Source organism: Colias eurytheme, chromosome 12 (assembly GCF_061535395.1).
Source record: "Colias eurytheme isolate Ceu_HAF_F1 chromosome 12, ilColEury1 Martin Lab GWU primary, whole genome shotgun sequence".
NCBI classification, from domain to species: domain Eukaryota; kingdom Metazoa; phylum Arthropoda; class Insecta; order Lepidoptera; family Pieridae; genus Colias; species Colias eurytheme.
The window spans coordinates 7,442,397-7,462,351 of NC_142991.1; the positions used below are offsets into that span (position 1 = coordinate 7,442,397).

The 19,955-nt window shown below is 31.1% G+C and overlaps 1 protein-coding gene across 1 annotated transcript in view; it reads right to left on the bottom strand.

The window, feature by feature from the left end:
• Positions 1 to 19,754, bottom strand: part of LOC149904151 (uncharacterized) — a 134,135-nt gene extending 114,381 nt beyond the window's left edge. The window contains exon 1 of the mRNA XM_090108148.1: positions 19,522 to 19,754. Within this exon, the coding sequence (XP_089964274.1) occupies positions 19,522 to 19,538 (17 nt within the window). The 5' untranslated portion in view covers positions 19,539 to 19,754. The remainder of the gene's footprint in view (positions 1 to 19,521) is intronic.
• Between the last annotated feature and the right edge of the window lie 201 nt (positions 19,755 to 19,955).

The window sequence follows — 19,955 nt, forward strand, 5'->3', positions numbered from 1 at the left end:
CATTAAAAGCCACGGGTAGTTTAATTTTATCATCTCGGGCAATAAATCAATTTCATTTCAATCACATTCTGACCTTTGACAGTAAAATATATTACATTTACTGGAATCACTGCAGTTAATATTTATTTACTTCAATCGAGGAAAATGATATTTAGATTGTTTGGAGAATTAACTGAAGTGGAAATGAGATATGCAATGGAATAACTCAATCTGAGAGGAATGACGTATCTTAATCATAATTGTTGAGTTTTTAATGCTCTATTAGATTATAATGAATGCTATGAATCCAAATGTTGTAATCATACTGCCAGATAGGCTCGAAGACAAGATTAAATTCTCGGATACAGATCAAAATTAACTTTAAGAGCATTGTTTCAAGCTCAATGAAGTGGCCATAAAAATGCAAACATGAATTCTACAGAAGAAATTGAGGAAAGTATAAATTAGCTAAATTTAACTTTGATTCAAAAGACTTTATTATGTGAACTACTTACGCTTACAAATGGACCGTATTACTGCTCATATTTTATGACCATTTTTTTTTCACATTTGTGAGTGACTCATCTTATAAACGCATAAAAGTTAATAGCATTTATTCGGCTATCTTAACGAAGATTAATTAAAACTGCAAGCACACGCGGATTCCTGAAAATATCTTAAATCTCGTGTTTTAATTGACGCTGACTAAGAAGTTAAATATCTACGTCCGCTTAATAGAATGTCTTCATATATTTTACTCGTTTTGAACAGACATCTTAAGAAGTCACATGTTAAGGAATGTCTTTGCTTTATTTTCATACATATTTGCGGTTAAATAATCGTTTTAACGCAACTCTTGAATTAGCATTCATAGATAACACAATTCAAAATGCGTTAGAGCTCTTAATAATTTCAATCATATGAAGAAATTTTTGATTTAGGAAACTATTTTATCGATATTGTATTGACCACCATTATCAAAATCAATTCTTTAAACGTATAATAAATCGAACTCAAAACAACAACGAGTAAAAAGCTTCTCACTTTAGTACTATTAATTACCTGCTTTTAATATACCAGGTCTCTTCTTATAGCCTTTATAACCTCGATAATTAAGACGGTAGAAATAAAACGACCAAGTTAAATGTACCTACTCGTCTTCTACGCTTAAAAATAAATCATTTCATCTCTTAAAACTATTTATAGAATCACTCTCTTTACGTATCGATAAGTACCAATCTGGTAATAAAAGGTTGAACTTGTATTTACCCGTAAAGATAAACCGACCAAATACAGAAGTATGTATGTAGGTACTATAATCTCTCTTGCACAGGAGTAAAGTAAAAGTAGTTTGATATTTTAGTCCACTTACTAATTTGAATGTCGACTGTATATATCACTATAACAATTGCAATATTACTTAAGACGATTATAACAGTAACTAAAACTATTACTACATTTAAAAGTCTATACCGAACAATCACCTGATTGATTTCGCATTTACCTATTACCTAACCATAATATTAGAGTCCTATTACATATATTGACTTTATATCTACACCTTTTCTTGTTTCATAAAACTGGAAATAAATTAGGTCAAAGTATTTGTTTAGTTATTCAAACACACATTTAAAAAATGCCGATAAAACTAAGAACTCATCAAAGTTCCTGATTACATTCCCATATTGACTTAATCTAAAATAGATCGGAAATTCGTTCAACATAGTGTAAGATACGAGATACGAACTCAAACTCAAACATTTATTTATTCAATTAGACTTCTTGTAGAAGCACTTTTGAAACGTAATTACATATTTTTAACATTTACCACCGATTCGGAAAGCATAGTATCTACGGAGAAGAACCGGCAAGAAACTCCATAGTTGCTCTTTTAAATCATGTCAGTTTTACAATATAATTTTACAAAATAAATATGTAACAGTACAACTATTTATAGAATCACTCTCATATACGATTCCACGTTTTAAATTTATTACATATGACTCAAAGTATACTTAAAGCTAGGCTTTTGTAATTATCATTTTACAAACATTATTCGTTCTAAATCAATTCAATTATTTAAATTCATATTCAGTCATATTTTATCGCACATCAAACGATGTTGTATATCTATAGGAGTGGTATTTATATACAATAAAACGAAATACAATTAATAATATTTCAATGTAAATTTATCGTATAAACAAGTACGTGTTAAAAAATAATATTTCTTCACTAGCTCTTACACTACAATCTATTAATAAGAAATCTACATCTGACGCGTGAATGACCGACCTATACAGCGGCACGCCTATAAGTTTAAATAAACTGTCATTCTTTATTTACTCTATGCAGTGAATGCATGCACATTAATAAAATAAGGAGTGTCATGGTAATAGTGATAAATTAAAGTTTTGTATTGTATTTTATACTTGATATTCCATAAATTATTGAATGCCAACCTGTTCTACGGATTCACAATGAAATAAAACCAATTTAAACGTTTAAGAAATTGTCAAACATGGTAAATATACTGTAGGGTATAATATTATAATTTTGTAGTTTACTGCGTTCTGGTATGAAGCCAAAATCTTTGCATCGATCATATCTTAACTGTGATAAAATAAATCGTTTCACTGTCCTTCAAACACGAAGTGAATTTGTGTTGTAAATGTTGATAATCCCGGAAGGCAAAATTCTTAATCGAAACAAATGTTTTCTAACAAATAATTAGAGGTTGTAACCCGCATCTTTCTCAATCCTACTTGTTTAACTTGGAACACAAAGCTTCCTCAGTTGCGTATTTTATTCCTACAAAGTACCTACATAATACGTAAATAAGTTAACTGTTAAACTAAAAAAAACTGTATTACCAACCATAAATATCTCCCCTATGTAACGTAGTACATAATATGATGGCTATATTAATGTCACAGTTATAATAATATTATGTACTATTTTTGTGCGTGTTGGTATGTATTGTACTGTAAGTCAAAGATAAATAATTAAATATACTAGATTTCCACCCGCGGCTTCGCCCGCGTTTTCAAAGGAAAATCCGCATAGTTCCCGTTTCCGTGGGATTTCCGGGATAAAACCTATCCTATGTGTTAATCCAAGTAAAAATAAGTCAAGTAAGTATAACAAGTCTATATGTGTGCTAAATTTCATTGTAATCGGTTCAGTCGTTTTTACGTGAAAGAGTAACAAACATCCATACAAACTTTCGCCTTTATAATAGTATTAAGATTTATATTCAAGTTTTGTTTTGCAAAAGCTTTTTCTCGTATTAGTTATGCGGAGATAAGCAAACGTCCTCGTGATGATAAAATTGGAGAGAGCAGTCGTTATCACTAACACAATAACCTAAATATTTCAATTTGTATCTTGGTAATAAATTATGTGGTAAACGATCGTTTCTTACACAACTATAATTATTTTACACAAACAATTTGATATTATTTGTATTTGTTTGCAAGCTTTTTTGACAATAGACAAATGGTTTTGATATTTAATTACCTATTTTAAGATTTTCGGCTTCTTTTTTTGACCTGTGTTTTAAATAATATACTAGAGTAGATAATTTTTGAAACAAAAAAAAATCGCAGTCGGATGAAACCCATTAGAAAAGGAGGGGAATATGATAAAAATGTAAGGAAAAATAAATTACGGTCAATCCGAGTTCGGGAAGCGGGAGGGGGGAGCTTTTAAGAGAAAAAAATGGTTTCTCTCGATTTCCGACAAAACTACAAGTCCTATAGAAAAAAGTTCAATGGCAAAGTTATAGGTAATTAAAAGTTCTACAACTTTTGTATTCACAATTTTTTCACATAACCTAAAAATTTAGGTGAAAAATTAAAAAAACCAAGTTTTTGGTCTTTTATTTCTATCTACTTCAAAATTTATTTTTTTTCTACGAAATTTGGTGGAAACTTACTTTATTATGTCCCAAATACACTGTAATTTATTTGATTGAAAATATTTATTTTTTCGCCTTATTTTGAAATTATACCAAAAAAACAACCTAATTTTCAACCGAAAAGTCACCCGTCAAAATATCAGCTTTTTTCAAAAACTTGGGGTGCCTTTTATTCATTGAAATCTCTACTTTCATATGGTGTAAAAAAAATAAACACCACCATAGTAAATGTTCTCAGGAAATGCATACAAACAGTCTGAAAATTAGCTTTTACTAAATCAGGCACACTTCTCGAACTACCTGAAATGTTTTTATCGACATCATTTTGCTTTTGAATATGCTGTAAAATATTAAACTTAGAACAGATAATTATTTTTCTTTTGAAATATTACCGAAAAGCCGATACAATAGAAGATATAGAGTTCAAGAAGTGTGCCTGATTTAGTAAAAGCTCATTATCACACTGTTTGTATGCATTTCCTGAGAACATTTACTATGGTGGTGTTTATTTTTTTTTACACCATATGAAAGTAGAGATTTCAATTAATAAAAGGCACCCCAAGTTTTTGAAAAAAACTGATATTTTGACGGGTGACTTTTCGATTGAAAATTAGGTTGTTTTTTTGGTATTCATTCAAAATAAGGCGAAAAAATAAATATTTTCAATAAAATAAATTACAGTGTATTTGGGACATAATAAAGTAAGTTTCCACCAAATTTCGTAGAAAAAAAATAAATTTTGAAGTAGATAGAAATAAAAGACCAAAAACTTGGTTTTTTGAATTTTTCACCTAAATTTTTAGGTTATGTGAAAAAATTGTGAATACAAAAGTTGTAGAACTTTTAATTACCTATAACTTTGCCATTGAACTTTTTTCTATAGGACTTGTAGTTTTGTCGGAAATCGAGAGAAACCATTTTTTTCTCTTAAAAGCTCCCCCCTCCCGCTTCCCGAACTCGGATTGACCGTAATTTATTTTTCTTTACATTTTTATCATATTCCCCTCCTTTTCTAATAGGTTTCATCCGACTGCGATTTTTTTTATCTTTTCATTATTTTCAAAGGCTTCTACCCCAGTCTATAATACCAAAAACTAAAAATAGAAGTTCAAATTAGATCAGCGTGTGCGACTCAAACTCTGGTTAGACTTGTTTATATAATTTCATAATTTCACAAGCTTTTCTTCACGACTACAATCGTATTCATTCTACTATATTCCAAATTGGATTTAACATCGAAAACCAATTGTGTCAATAAACCGAATTATAATGAGCCACATCATGTTATGAACCAGATTAACTACGTATTATAGTTCCTTCACTCATTCTACTATTAACCTCACTACCGATTTAACATAATTAAATCTCAAACCAATAGTTTAATCCTTGATAATGAGACCGAAAATCGGTATCAATACACACACATTTTCAATGGCGCCCACATTTAAGGCTGCAGTCTAGCAAAATTGCGTTTTCAACAAGTTATTTGACAATTTTTTCCCGGCTAATGAAATGATAAACTGAATTTTTTTTTCTTGTTTATCAATTAGTGTTATATACGCAATGCGCGTGAATTTTTTCACATTTATAAAGTTACTTTATGTTACCTTAATCAGGCCTTCAAGATAAGTCTCTTTCCCCCAAAATCATTTCGAGCTAAGTTTGTGCACTCACTACGTTGCAACCGATTACAATTTACACAATCTGATCAGCGCATTATTATCCTTATATAGTCGTTATTAAAAACTGCTGAATACAATTGCCGAAAAACTTATGATTTTCTTAATTAGAGCGTTATAAATTCATTAAATTTCCCATTTTTTGCCTTACAAAATCGATTGATAAATACTGCTAAAAGTTATTTTTTCCATTAATTTATTCGAGTTGGTTGAAGACCAATGAGTATTAATCCTTAAAAAAAATTTTTTTTTGAATTTTCATAATTCTTTAAATATTAAAAAAATATTTAAAATAATAAGGAAAAATCCTAGCGAATTTCTTTAGTCGCGCTCCTTGGGCCGGAGCGTTCTGACGTGTGCTCTACGCTCGATTTTCCTTCATACCGAAGTGAAAGTTGCTCTACTTCATTAAATTTAATATTTTTGTTAATTGATTATTTTTATCTTAGTTTTGTGCAAATATTCGTATTTTTAAACATTTGATTTCGATATGGAAAATAAACGAAAAAAATACGCGTGTAACTACTAGAAAAAAAATTATCTTCGAACATAAAGTTAATGAAACCAAATAGATTGCAAAGGTGATTGGCAACAATTTCTTTATTTTACGGGGTGTCAGTAAAGGGATGTATATTTCTTTAAAACTAAAGTAAGCTCATAAATTTTCTTATAATATAATTTTTTTGAAGTTCCAAAAATGTTTATTTTTCGTTTGAGAAATACGAAATATAATATAAACTTGTATTGAGAACTTGAACTTCCCAAGTTCATCCGGGGAAATCCCCATACGGGGAAAATGATTTGTTTACTCCAAAATTGATCCGAGGTGTTTTAATTTTTTCTTCTAGTCATTTTCAACGTAGCGGCATGTTGTTTGATTATTAATTTTGTAACTACAGGATGTTGGTTTTATATTCTGATCTTACAGACGCGCTGACAAATTTAGTCCACCATTTCTAGTTTAGTCTACCAACTCTAAGTACCAATATTAAAACGAATGGATTATCATCACATCATCAAAATTCAGTGGGGTTGAGAACTAAACAAACAGAAGTAACATAGACGCGAAGAATAAAAAAAGAGGACGAAAACGATAATTCGTTGATGCTTTCCCTTTTCGACGTATTGTTAGGGTACATCACCAATCTGCAAAAAACAAAACTGATGATTCCCAATTGCTGATTAAAAATGAAAAACAAATAATCGACAACAGTGGTGAAAATTTGCTGATCACAATGAAACATCCTTCAGTGGTAGCAGATTTACTCATTTAAAATGTATCGGTGAACAGCGTAAAGGAGAGGAGGACAGGAAAACATTATAAATGTGGATGGTGGATTGTATACAGGGTGTAATCGATAAGTATGTGCAGGCGATTATGACGTTATTATTGCAGATATCAAAAAACTTAAAACTGATATCGAAATTACTTTACCTAATGAGCAAAATGACAATAATAACTTTTTAAAAGTATAACGAGAAATATCTAAAAAATTTACTTTATACACTCCCATATCAAAAAGGGAAAATGGGACTAGTAGAAGTTAAATGTCTAATTCCGGGAAATACAATGCAAAAAATAACACTTTTGTCATAGATAAGAATCATGACTATTTTTTCCAAATTCAGGGACAACTAAACGTTGCAGAAGCAGAAGTCTGCTTATTTGCTGTTTGGACTGGAGTGAATCATTCGTTAAAAATAGAATATATAAAAAAGTATGTAACGTTTAGGCAAAATAAAATGATGGACCATTATTGGATTTTACATAAATTGCCTACTGTCAGAATTGATTGATTCGAGACTTCAGCATTCGATGCCCATCAAGGACCCATCCTATATCATTCAAGCGATTGAAAAAAAAGAGATAAATCCAGTGCAACCGATAAAGCATCAGAATGCTAGCAAAAGATTTATTAGGTTTATCAATATAAATCTATATATTATACATAATATAATAAATTTGTAGAAGACGCGAAGACTGACATCCGCGCGGACGGAGTCGCGGGCGGAAGCTAGTCAGAAATAAATATCTTTTGTTTTCATTTGCGTATTTTTCTATTTTATAATTTTTTAACACAAACATTACATTTTTTTTATTAAATACAAAATTTGTTTATCCGTTTTATTAGTTAAACTGAACAACTTTCACTAAGAAACTTAGGTCGAAAAAAATGTATAGAGTTATGCATTTTGTATGGAAAGCTTATTTTTTTTATATTTCGTCCAAATTTTTATAAGTGGGAGTCGAGCATGCTTCGGCACGAACTGGGCCACGCTCGCACCGGGGAAGGTACCACACCCTCACAGAATATCGGCGCCATAGTGACAGTTTACTGTCGCGTTCCGTACGGTGAGTGAGGGGTCCGGAGGCCCACATCCCTTCCTATCCCCTACCCATCCTCTCCTCCCCTATCCTTAATCCCTCCCATCCTCGCCCCTTTCTCCCTAATTCCTTCCAAATCCCTTAATCCTTCTGGTAGGCAACAAATGGTCTATGGGCGACGCAACCTGCTTACCACCAGGCAGTGCGTCCGCTCGTTTGCCTCCCCATAACATAAAAAAAAAAATTCTTTGTAAAAGTTGATCAGTTATATAAACATGAAGTTGAAGATATCAATAGAAAGTATTCGCAAATTTTGTGTACTGATAAAAAAAAATCACCCAAATCAATCAATCAAATTGTCATTTTTGGTACTTATTACGAATATTAAATTATACGAATGATTTAATTTTTAAAAATTAAGTGGAGCAACTTTCCCTTAGTACATTTGTATTATTTACATATAGAATGACAGGATGCATTTGTTTGCACTACTAGACCAAGCCCTTAATAAAATATTTACATAAACGCATCAAATCTGATAGAATATTAATATAATAAAGCCGGTGACGCACGTACCAGCCGCAGGGGCAATATTGGAACAATCTCGTTTGCACGGCAGTCGGAGCAATTTCAGCTGTTCTCTAAATTGCCCCTGCTTGCCAATACACATCACATTTAAGGAGCCAATGAAGGTTGAAATTCAAATATTGCCCCTGCTGCAGGTAGGTGAGTTGCCGGTTTAAATTGTCCTTGCTTGCCAATACACATCACAATTAAGGGTGCAATTCCAATATTGCCCCTGCTGCAGGTATGTGAGTAGCCCGCATAACAGAAGTTTGACATGAACGCGTGGGATGTAGTATAATGTGTTTCAAATCAAGTAGGCGTATAAATAATTAATACTTATTCAACGTAATGATTGCATTTAATTACAGTCTTAACTTTCTTATTGATGATATTTGAGATAAATTGTTCGTGAAGACGTTGAAAAGGTTAAAGAAATAAATTTTGATTGTTATTATAATTCAAATGGAGATTTTATGGACCGCTTGTTAGATAATATCATTTTTTAATTAATAAGCTAGATAAATTGAAAGGTCGTTAATATCAGTCTTCATTTGGTATCGCATATATGTATCGAAAGCATTACTATTTTGCTGTCTTAATATTATGTATTAGATAGAAATGTATTAATAATTAAGTTGCAAATAAGCAATTGCTTTAGTAACATCTAAGCTAATATAAGTACGAAACAGACAAAAGGACAAGGTTATATAAAATTTGTGTATCGTTTAAAAATTAATTTGATTACCCAGCCGTAGCCAATAATAATTAATGCAGAGCGTATAATTTTTTGTGGGTACGCTAAGAACACAATGGGCATAATACTACAAAATAATTTGGAAAATCCAAAAGTGCACGCCTCATAATTTTTTTTTAATAAATATTTATTAATTATTATTTTTGTTTATTTAATAACAATTAAACCACATCGAATCAGACCCTGAAAAATGAAAGGGTTTTTTCCTGAGCATACTCAAGCGTAAGAGAAAAAAAAAGACTCGATTAGTAAAGTATTTCGGTCGCTATCGTGTTAACAAGAAAAAGGATCCGCACATACAGACACACGGACGTCCAAGACAGAACTTTTTTAAACTGTTTTTTAACTAGTTTAAATAACAAAAATGACATCAAAAATATCATGAACGTTAAAAATAGTGTTTTTTCTTAATATGTGTGTGTATGTATTATCTTACAAGTGCAATGTATGATACATAAAGACATTTTAAGTTTGAAAAATCAGATGTTTTGCGCGAAGTGACAGTAGTACCCACCTCAACGCTTCGCTTATGAGGCGTGCAATATACCTAATTATCGACGGTTACATTGGGGATTTGGTAATAGCTGTCTCAAAAACCTTGAAAATGACACCCATGATGAAAAGATGTAAAATTTTCGTCGGCGCCATCTTCGATTTTAGTTTTGACCTCATATTGGTTAATAGCTACCCCAAAAACCATGAAAATGACACCCGTGTCGAAAAGATGTAAAATTTTCGTCGGCGCCATATTGAATTTTAGTTTTGACCTCATATTGGTTAATAGATACCCCAATAACCATGAAAATGACACCCATGACGAAAATATGTAAAATTTTCGTCGGCGCCATCTTGGATTTTAGTTTTGACCTCATATTGGTTAATAGCTACCCCAATAACCATGAAAATGACACCCATGACGAAAATGTGTAAAATTTTCGTCGGCGCCATCTTGAATTTTAATTTTGACCTCATATTCGTTAATAGCTACCCCAAAAACCATGAAAATGACACCCATCACGAAAAAAAGTCAAATTTTCATCAGCGCCATCTTGGATTATAGTTTTGACCTCATATTCGTTAATAGCTACCCCAAAAACCATGAAAATGACACCCATGACGAAAAGATTTCAAATTTTCGTCGGCGCCATCTTGGATTTTAGTTTTGACCTCATATTGGTTAATAGCTACCCCAAAAACCACCCACATTTGCAAATGTGTTTGCTACTTAGGAAAAGTTCAGATTTAAAGATATAAGTAGGTAATGTGACGAATTTAATTTATTTCATTCCGACTGTTTCTCGGAATAACATACATTTACTAAGAATTGCATACAATGCCGGTTTTAATATATTGCCGGTAACATAATATTATGTATGATAATAATTCTTAAAAAAGTATTTTATACATTTCTTAAAAAGCTTCGATATTGTATACAATAATACAATTCATATTCAAATTGTTGTAAAATAGTCACACTTTTTTAAGTTGGTTGAATACACTAAAATACTTATAAAGATCGTACCTACTAATAAAAGTAACAAAATGAATTTTTAAAGTTCCCAGTAATCTTCTGGAATCAATTTCAATAAAAATATAAAAATTCACTTCAAAAAAAAAAAAAAAAACATCCGAGTTTTTTTTGTTTATTTAATAACAATTAAACCACATCGAATCAGACCCTGAAAAATGAAAGGGTTCTATTCCTGAGCACACTCAAGCGTAAGAGAAAAAAAAAGACTCGATTAGTAAAGTATTTCGGTCGCTATCGTGTTAACAAGAAAAAGGATCCGCACATACAGACACACGGACGTCCAAGACAGAACTTTTTTAAACTGTTTTTTAACTAGTTTAAATAACAAAAATGACATCAAAAATATCATGAACGTTAAAAATTGTGTTTTTTCTTAATATGTGTGTGTATGTATTATCTTACAAGTGCAATGTATGATACATAAAGACATTTTAAGTTTGAAAAATCAGATGTTTTGCGCGAAGCGACAGTAGTACCCACCTCAACGCTTCGCTTATGAGGCGTGCAATATTATAAGCGCGCTCCGTGAAGACTAATTGTGTACAGAAATAATTTACTTATATACATATAGATCAATGAACCAAACCCAGGAACCGATTCTACATGATTAATAGCCGATGGAAAATGCCTCAGCATATTTACAATCATAACTAGAGTCAATGTTCGCGAAAACATTCCTGAAATAAACGGAGGCATTGAACTGGGATAATTAAAAAGGTATGCACGTCACGGTCCTGTTTCGTGGTCTGACATTTTTGTACTGAGCCATAAAACTATTTGCGCAAATGCTTCAGTTCATCTTGTTTATGAATCAAACTTACCGATGACCGAACGCTGTGACGCTCATTGCCTACACTTTGTATTTTGCTAGCTTAGTCACGCGTTCGAAGAACTTTTGATAATAAAATAGACAGATTGAATCATTTATTTTACACATCTACTTAGCAAATGTAATATCTGTTTCATATTAATAGTAATATAAAACATCTTAGCTTTCAAGTGTGTTATTTATTATAATTATTGCAATATAAAGTTAGAAACAGCGTACAGTTGCGAAGCTACAATAATATAATTTGCTTTGTTGAAAATTTCCTTTTTCTTCGCTTCATTACGGATTGCCTCTTGCATATTTTGTAGTTCTTTTCTACGAGTTTATGCACGTAGTTTATAAGAAATGTTTTGTTCTACTTTAATAATTCAACGCGGCCACAATGCATATGACCTACTTGTGGTAGCTGGTAACATAAGTAAAGTATGAGTATCTCAAAATTTTCCGCACATTTTTCCTAGCCAGAGAACTAATGAGGGAAACTAGCTACTTTGCACTGTACTAAATAGATATGAAGCTTTTATGTTATGTTTTACGGAAAAGTATTATAAATTATGACAATAATTAACACCATTACATGTTTTGATTCAAAAGTGAAAAATATGAAATCTAATTGAGTAAATAAATGAGAATAATTGAGTTTCATTTTTTAAATAAGTTAAATATGTATATAATAAACCATCACTTTTGGTTATTAGCTACCATTTTGCTCTTATATATTTACTTTGACTACTTTTCATTAATTTTAACTACCAGTACATACCTACCAAATAATGAAATTCAAACGTCGTAAAATAGGTAATTGTTATATATCGCACATTTTATTTAATAATTGGAAAGTCGAGGGCGTTTGAGATTTCCAGGAATTGCTGTAATTTTCCTTAAATTATAAGAGGTTCATTCTTAATTATTATTAGTGTCACAAAGGAAATCTCTTTGATATATGTCAAAGGAGTTAAATAAGGGCCCTATTATATTCCCACACATTTCAATTGATATATAAAGCAGTGTCCTTCAGTTTATACTTCTACTATTTATATTTTTGTGAGAAGATAATTATTATTATTTTGGCAAAACTACTCAACCGATTTTAACGTTTCTTACGTAGGTAAATAATGACCTGAAATAATACCTATCCACAAATCTAAATAATATCTTCTCTTAAACCTAAATTGTTGTTTGTATATTGAACGTTAACTCGTAAAAGACAAAAAAGAAAATGCTATTTTGATAAAAGATACAACACCTCTTAGCTATGTATATGCGAACACTTAACAGCACCGTTGAATTCAATACACAACATTCGTGAAAAACAAAACAATAAAACTCCAATATAACTTTCATTGTACTACCTACCTATTAACTATGTATATCACGCGACGTCGTTTGTCACAGAAGCGTTATTACCTACTTGTTATAACTTAAAACTTTACTCGACTCGAGGGAACTCAAAATTCAAAGCTCGAAGCCCTTACACCCATTTAACAAGATGAAGATTTGAATTATCTCACTTCACTTGTTTTGAGTTTTCACGAAACGTAATTCTCATTTCTCTATCATTTTTCTTAGTTGAAGGTACTGTTAAGAAGGAAAATAACCAAATGTTGGTACAAAATCGTGAAATGGTAAAATTGATTGTTCGATTTAATAGATTAAATAAATGATTTAATACCTAATTGTAAGTAATATCTAATTTAGTATTAATTATATTTTTATTGCTTATAGTAAGAAAAGTAGAGTTTTCGAAATAAATAAATGCCATAGAATATTTACTTATAATGTAAAACAATATAAACTATTAGCTTTTGAAAATAATAGACTCGAGTCGCGAAGACGAGACTCTGTTTTGGGTCGCAGAGCTAATTAAGACAAGAAATAATAGAACAAAGACTTTATTTCATGCTTTATTACTTGAAATTATAAGGAATTCATTATAAAATAACAGCGTTATAACTTATAGTCAATTATAGACTCACACTTTCACAAAATGATTACTTACAGGAAAATCATAGAAATGTTCGATCTCAACTATATTCAGATACATATAATCCTATAACAAAAGCGCTATTATAGAATACTACTATACTAGCTTTCCACCCGCGGCTTCGCCCGCGTTTTCAAAGAAAAACCCGCATAGTTCCCGTTCCCGTGGGATTTCCAGGATAATACATATCCTATGTGTTAATCCAAGTTACCCTTTATATGTGTGCTAAATTTCATTGTATTCGGTTCAGTAGTATTTGCGTGAAAGAGGAACAAACATACACATCCATCCTCTCAAACTTTCGCATTTATAATATTAATATTATTAGGATTTATCCTCTAATATATTCCAAACAGTTAATTAACACACTAAAATACAAACCACACGTCATCAGTACGAAAACCGCACATTAGAAGTCCCTCATTAAAAATAGTCCAATGAAGCGCATCCTATGATTTACGCGCACTATTTTAAGTTCGTTCGGAAACGTCCATTACTATAAAGTGGGTCATATATTTAAATTTTCATAACGTTCTTTTATCGATGTAACGTGAACGTTTTTGCAGTATTCGCAGCACGTAGGGTCGCCATCTGAGGCACCTGACTCATCTCATTTGGGCGCTCATTAAAATTCGTAAAATAAAAATTCATACGAAATTGAGGTTCTGATTTCCTACTTGTAGACGTTTGATTGCTGTGTTTAAGTATGTGTATAAGGAGCTTGTGAATTACAAACATATGATTTTAATTTATTTTGGTTTTTCAAACATTTTTAGATGAATAGGATAGACTGAAAATAATGCTGAAAATCAATAGCTAAAAAACAATATTATTCTTCATCGGCACTAGCTTTGTTTCTAATTCACTTTATGGGTAATATATATTATTGTGTGTTAATATTGAACCTACCATATTTAATTTCGGTATGGTTGATAGAAATCAATAAATAAAATATAAAAAAATACATAGAACTGATAGATATAGGTAAAATTATGATAGACATAAAACGTTTTTAAAATTATCAAAAACATCACGAACAATTTTGTAATGTTTACGCTATTACTTCAATTCGTTCAGTTCATATACACCCACACAATGTCAATGGCATTCAAAAGCAAACAAAGATGTAATCCGTAATCAACATTTTCGATTTCATCCGATACGTTTTTTCAAACAGTAATAACTAAAGTACTCAAACCTATAATAGGCCTTGATTAGTCACACGCTTATAGGAGACATCGGATCAAAGATCACAATAAAAAACGTTATTACAAGAATGTAGATAATAGTACTTCGAAGAAAGAAAATTTTGTAATTATACAGAATGAGTTGAAATGGCTGTTTCAAAAGAGGATTTATATTAAAATTGTATAATTTTGCGTGGGCATTTCAATTTGTTTTACAAATTAGTTTAAATACAGGCTAATATTTTCTCGAAAACAAAATACCTAATTAGTTTTTTATAAAACAATTTATTACTTAAATTACGCAACAAAACACGTAGGTATAATATTGTTTTATAGATATCTGAAGATGAATTAAACTCTGGTACCGCCCAGACAGAACCCTAGAGTATAATTATTTACTGTCAGTTGCTTCACGTATATTATCCTTTATTATCAATATCTTGTCATCTCATATTAAGTGTCTAGAACAAATTGTAAACACTTGATTCATCTTCATAGATTTACCTCTTTTTCATATGTTATTTGTTCCACAAGAAAACCCTTGAGTTGGGCGATAACCTTTGACAAATATGAGGAAAATCATCAATCTATTCTATTTTATACGTACACGTATTTTCTTTCAAAAGATCTCAAGAATTGTAAACATGGGTACGAATCTATTGCAAATATAACTTACGAATATACCGTGAAATATAGAGTGTTTTATTTGATTAATAAAAATGTTATTAGCGTGAAAGGTCGTTAACCTACCTTGACTGCAAAGGCCTTGTGGAAACGATTAATTTTCATCCTACTTATAAACGGCCACCCATTTTTCAAAGCTGCTAATGCGCGTAAATCGACTTATCGTATTGCAAATATGACGTCAAGGCACGATCATAGTTTTATTTGTATTTTTTACCGAGATAAAGTATCAAATTTTTGCTAATAGAGCTAATAATAAAAAAAAAGAAGTAAAATAAAATAAAATACTACATTGCTTTAAAATCTCCTCTCGTCTCTACATTTCAAAATTCTAAAAATTACCTATAGTAGATATTATATTATCTATGATACTTACGAAATACATTATTGTAGTCATAAGATTTGTAAGCAATATAAAAAGTACTGTAATTTTACAAATAATGTATTAATTTGAGTCTGTCCAAGAATATTTGCGTTTGCAATTAAATTCGACACGAGCTCAGTACTAGTGTGAAAAATATTTATTTTGGCGGTCGGAAAAGAGCAATGAGCTTGTTAGCGTAGATGAACAAACAAGAAATAACGATCTTTTAGTATAAGAGTCAAGCCATTCGCAAAAAAACAACATAAGTAGGTATGTTACTTGGTGTTCCATCCACCTTTATATTACTTAGAAATATTAAGTAATCACAATGAAAATAATATCTTCGTATTCACGTAATAGAAATTTTTCATTGACTGGACGTTCAATTTACTTAAGTATATATCATTTTAATTTCAATACTATTAGTTTCAATACAACTGACTTGTGAGAAACTGTACAGATGACGAAACCGATCCATATACCATGGAACTAGTGCATGCGACACAAGTGCTGACATTATAGGGCTATAAAACTACTGTTTAATGAACAAAGGAAAATCTTCTTTTTGATTGCTGCTTATTTTTTTTAGTACATTCCATTAAAAGCTCTGAAATTTGAAGTTCAATTCAAAGTATTATTTTTATATTTCCTTTAGGATTTAGATGATTTATGATTTTTTAAACTACGTATAGGTATATATATTATATACGTAGTTCATTATCATAATTAATTTACCATTTAATTATCAAAATTCAAAATCACAACTGAGATATTTTCAAAGGATAGAAAAAATTTCGTCACGAGGCGGGATTCTAACCCTAAAAAGGTCATTTATAAAACATTTGAATGCTATAAAACCAATTAATATCAAATGCACCACTGAGTTACTAAATAAGAAACTGTATGACGTCATAAAAATCTGCAAAGATTTCGTACTAAATTACGAAGTCTGCCGCGGTCCTTTGATCCTTCTGCCTAATGATTCTCGACCCTCATTAAATTGCAACTAAATTATTTAGGATAATAGTATGTAAGCTTATAGGGCGATGGGTCAAGATTAAAACCCCGGTATAATAGATCAAAGGTTTGATAAAGGTTCAGTAGAAAACAGGATGTGGCAAATGAAAATAACTGAAGAATACTGTTTTAAGTAATAATATAATATGGCTTTAAACTATTCTTACGTTGATTTTATACAATATCATACTAACTATGCCCTGCGGTTTCACCCGTGGACGAACCCGCGAGCAAAATTAAGATAGGTAGGTATTTTGTAGTTCATGGATTATTCTGTAACGTATATTTCTGTAAAATTTCATCCAAATCCGTCAAGTATTTTTTTGTGAAAGAGCAACAAACATACATACCTACTTACATCCATACATATACAATTAAACTACATCCTCACAAACTTTCGCATTTATAATGTTACTATATTGTGTATACCTATTACTAAGAATACTATACCTATTACAAAGAATAGGTACCTATATCAGTTTTAAAATAAGTAATGTGAACAGCTACACATTCGTAACTCTTTGAGTATAATAAAATATGGAATAAAAGCATTTTTATGTAGTAAATTATCATTTTATCATCATTGATAATAGTTACGTGATATTTTCAAGGACACAATATACCAGACATTAGACAAAGAATAAAAACATATCCAAATAGGATACAGAAACATAAACAGCAGTACTTATAATACTAGAATATAGAAATAGAAGCTTCATCACTACATAGTATAAAACAAAGTCGCTTTCCCTGTCCCTATGTCCCTATGTCCCTATGTCCCTTTGTACGCTTAAATCTTTGAAACTACGCAACGGATTTTGATGCGGTTTTTTTTAATAGATAGAGTGATTCAAGAGGAAGGTTTATATGTATAATAAGATCCATTAAGTAGTGGAGAAGTACTGTTATTTTTGAGGTTTCTAATGTGATGTCGTAAAAAATTACATTTATTCCGCTTACATTGCAAACGCAGGCTGAACCCTACGAGTTTTATCAAAATAATGTACTAAGTATTATACACATTGAAAAGGTCTACAGAAAAGTCCGCGATGGTATATGTCTATCTCTTATGGATAACCCACAATAACTTTTTTTTGTCATTTACTTTTTACGACAAATAATGGCTAATTTTGGAAGCGATTTTAACCAATACAGCATTAATCTTTAAGCAATTAAATACCATGGATACATTGTTCATTTAATATAGATCTATATGGCCCTTTACACCGCATGATTTAAGTGAATATTTTCGAAGATATTACAGATTTAAAAATTGCGGGACGTAGCGTTTGCGGCCGCCCGGCTATGTATTTTATACCCGTGCGAATTGCGATGCCGGAGCGGGCCGCTATATTTTTATACCTATACAACGTTCACAATTTTTCTGTAGTGTATTTAGTATCAGGCATCAGCATTGCACCCGTGCGAAGCCGGGGCGGGTCGCTAGTACTATATAAGCCCAAGTATGACGGTAATAAGAAATGTTTTACTATAAACTTATGTAATTTATACTAATTGGTATACCTAGAATGTAATTAGTTTGGAAAATCATTTAAATTAACATAATTATTCAAAGCACGGTGTATTCGATCAGTGAAATAATCTTTACAGATTTGAAATGAGTGTAGCAATTAATTAGTTTTAATTGAATATATTTTCGTGAGAGTTTTTTTGTTTGTTTGAACACGAAAATCTCAGGAGCTAATGGTCCAATTTGTAAAATTATTTCGGTGTTAGATAGCCTATTTATCGAGGAAGGCTATAGGCTATATATCATCAGTCTAAGACCAACAGGAGCAGAGCTACGCGGGTGAAACCGCGGGGCGTAGCTAGTATTTAATAAAATATGTAAAATAATAAAACACCTATCTTATATAGAGCCGTAAGTGCGAGAAGGATTAGCGTTGATTTTTCACACTTCCAACTAGGCGGAACAAAAAACAATCTAATTCAACATTTATATGCAAATTATGTAATTTCGGATGTACGCAAAAAGCGAGTTAAGACAATGAATACAAAACATTTCTTGCGGTAGTAATAAATCACCAAAACTATTGTTAATAATTCTCTATTGTTCGAAGGGTATGAATTATTTATATATAGTGAGGAGGGAAAATATATCAAATTAGAAGTTATAGTATAGAAAAGAAAGAAGTGAAGGGAAAAGGAAAGAATAAACATTATTAATGTACTATTTTGAAAATGAAAGTACTATATTTTTATGTAGATTATACCTATCAAATACCCACAAAGAGATTAAGGGTGTAACTGTAGAATCAAAGTGTATGGTCCAGATATTGTTAGGTAATAATTATTTATTTATTCATACATGTTATATCTAAGTGCAAAGTTTGTTGACATAGTAACGAGCATGCGCAGAAGATATCTATCTATAAACAATGAGGATGAGCCACCTTATTCGCAAACGTTCATTAATATTGAATTGTTATTAATATTATAATAAGCTATTGCATTTAAGTATATATTTCAAAATTACTACATAATTTTCTAATGTAGAGAAAGCTCTATCTTAGAAAATTATGTTTAATTTAAACTACACGTGTTCAATTTAATACACAAGTCTAATAAACAATTGTAAACAATCAATTAAAAGCTCGCAAACATTTAATTCAATTTCCCATTGTAACACAAGAGCGTAACAAAGAAAGTGATACCAATCAATAAACAATCAAATACGTACCGAGCGCTCTCCATCATTGAAACAATCGTGTACACTTGAAATATCCTCAAATCACTTGAACATCATTCAAAACATTGGCTAATTGTTATCGATACACTCACAACACACCGTCATATCAACCGGTGTTTCACAGTTCTGTCAAAATCACGTGGCCCTCGACCGCGGCGAAATCGCTTACGATAAAGCGCATGACACTAAGGAAACATTTTATACATGTAACGTACTAACCTCCCACACAGTTCGTGAAGAACTAAACGCAAGTTGTGATGCACGTGGCTTTCGCGACGGCCGCCCTTCCAAACCGCTCCATCAGATACGGAAAAAGAGACTTTCACCCACGGATTTAGATACCAATTTGGTTCGGATACGCGACGAGATCATCCAGAATATGGGACGATACATGTATTTTCGTACTGTCATTAGATATATGAGAT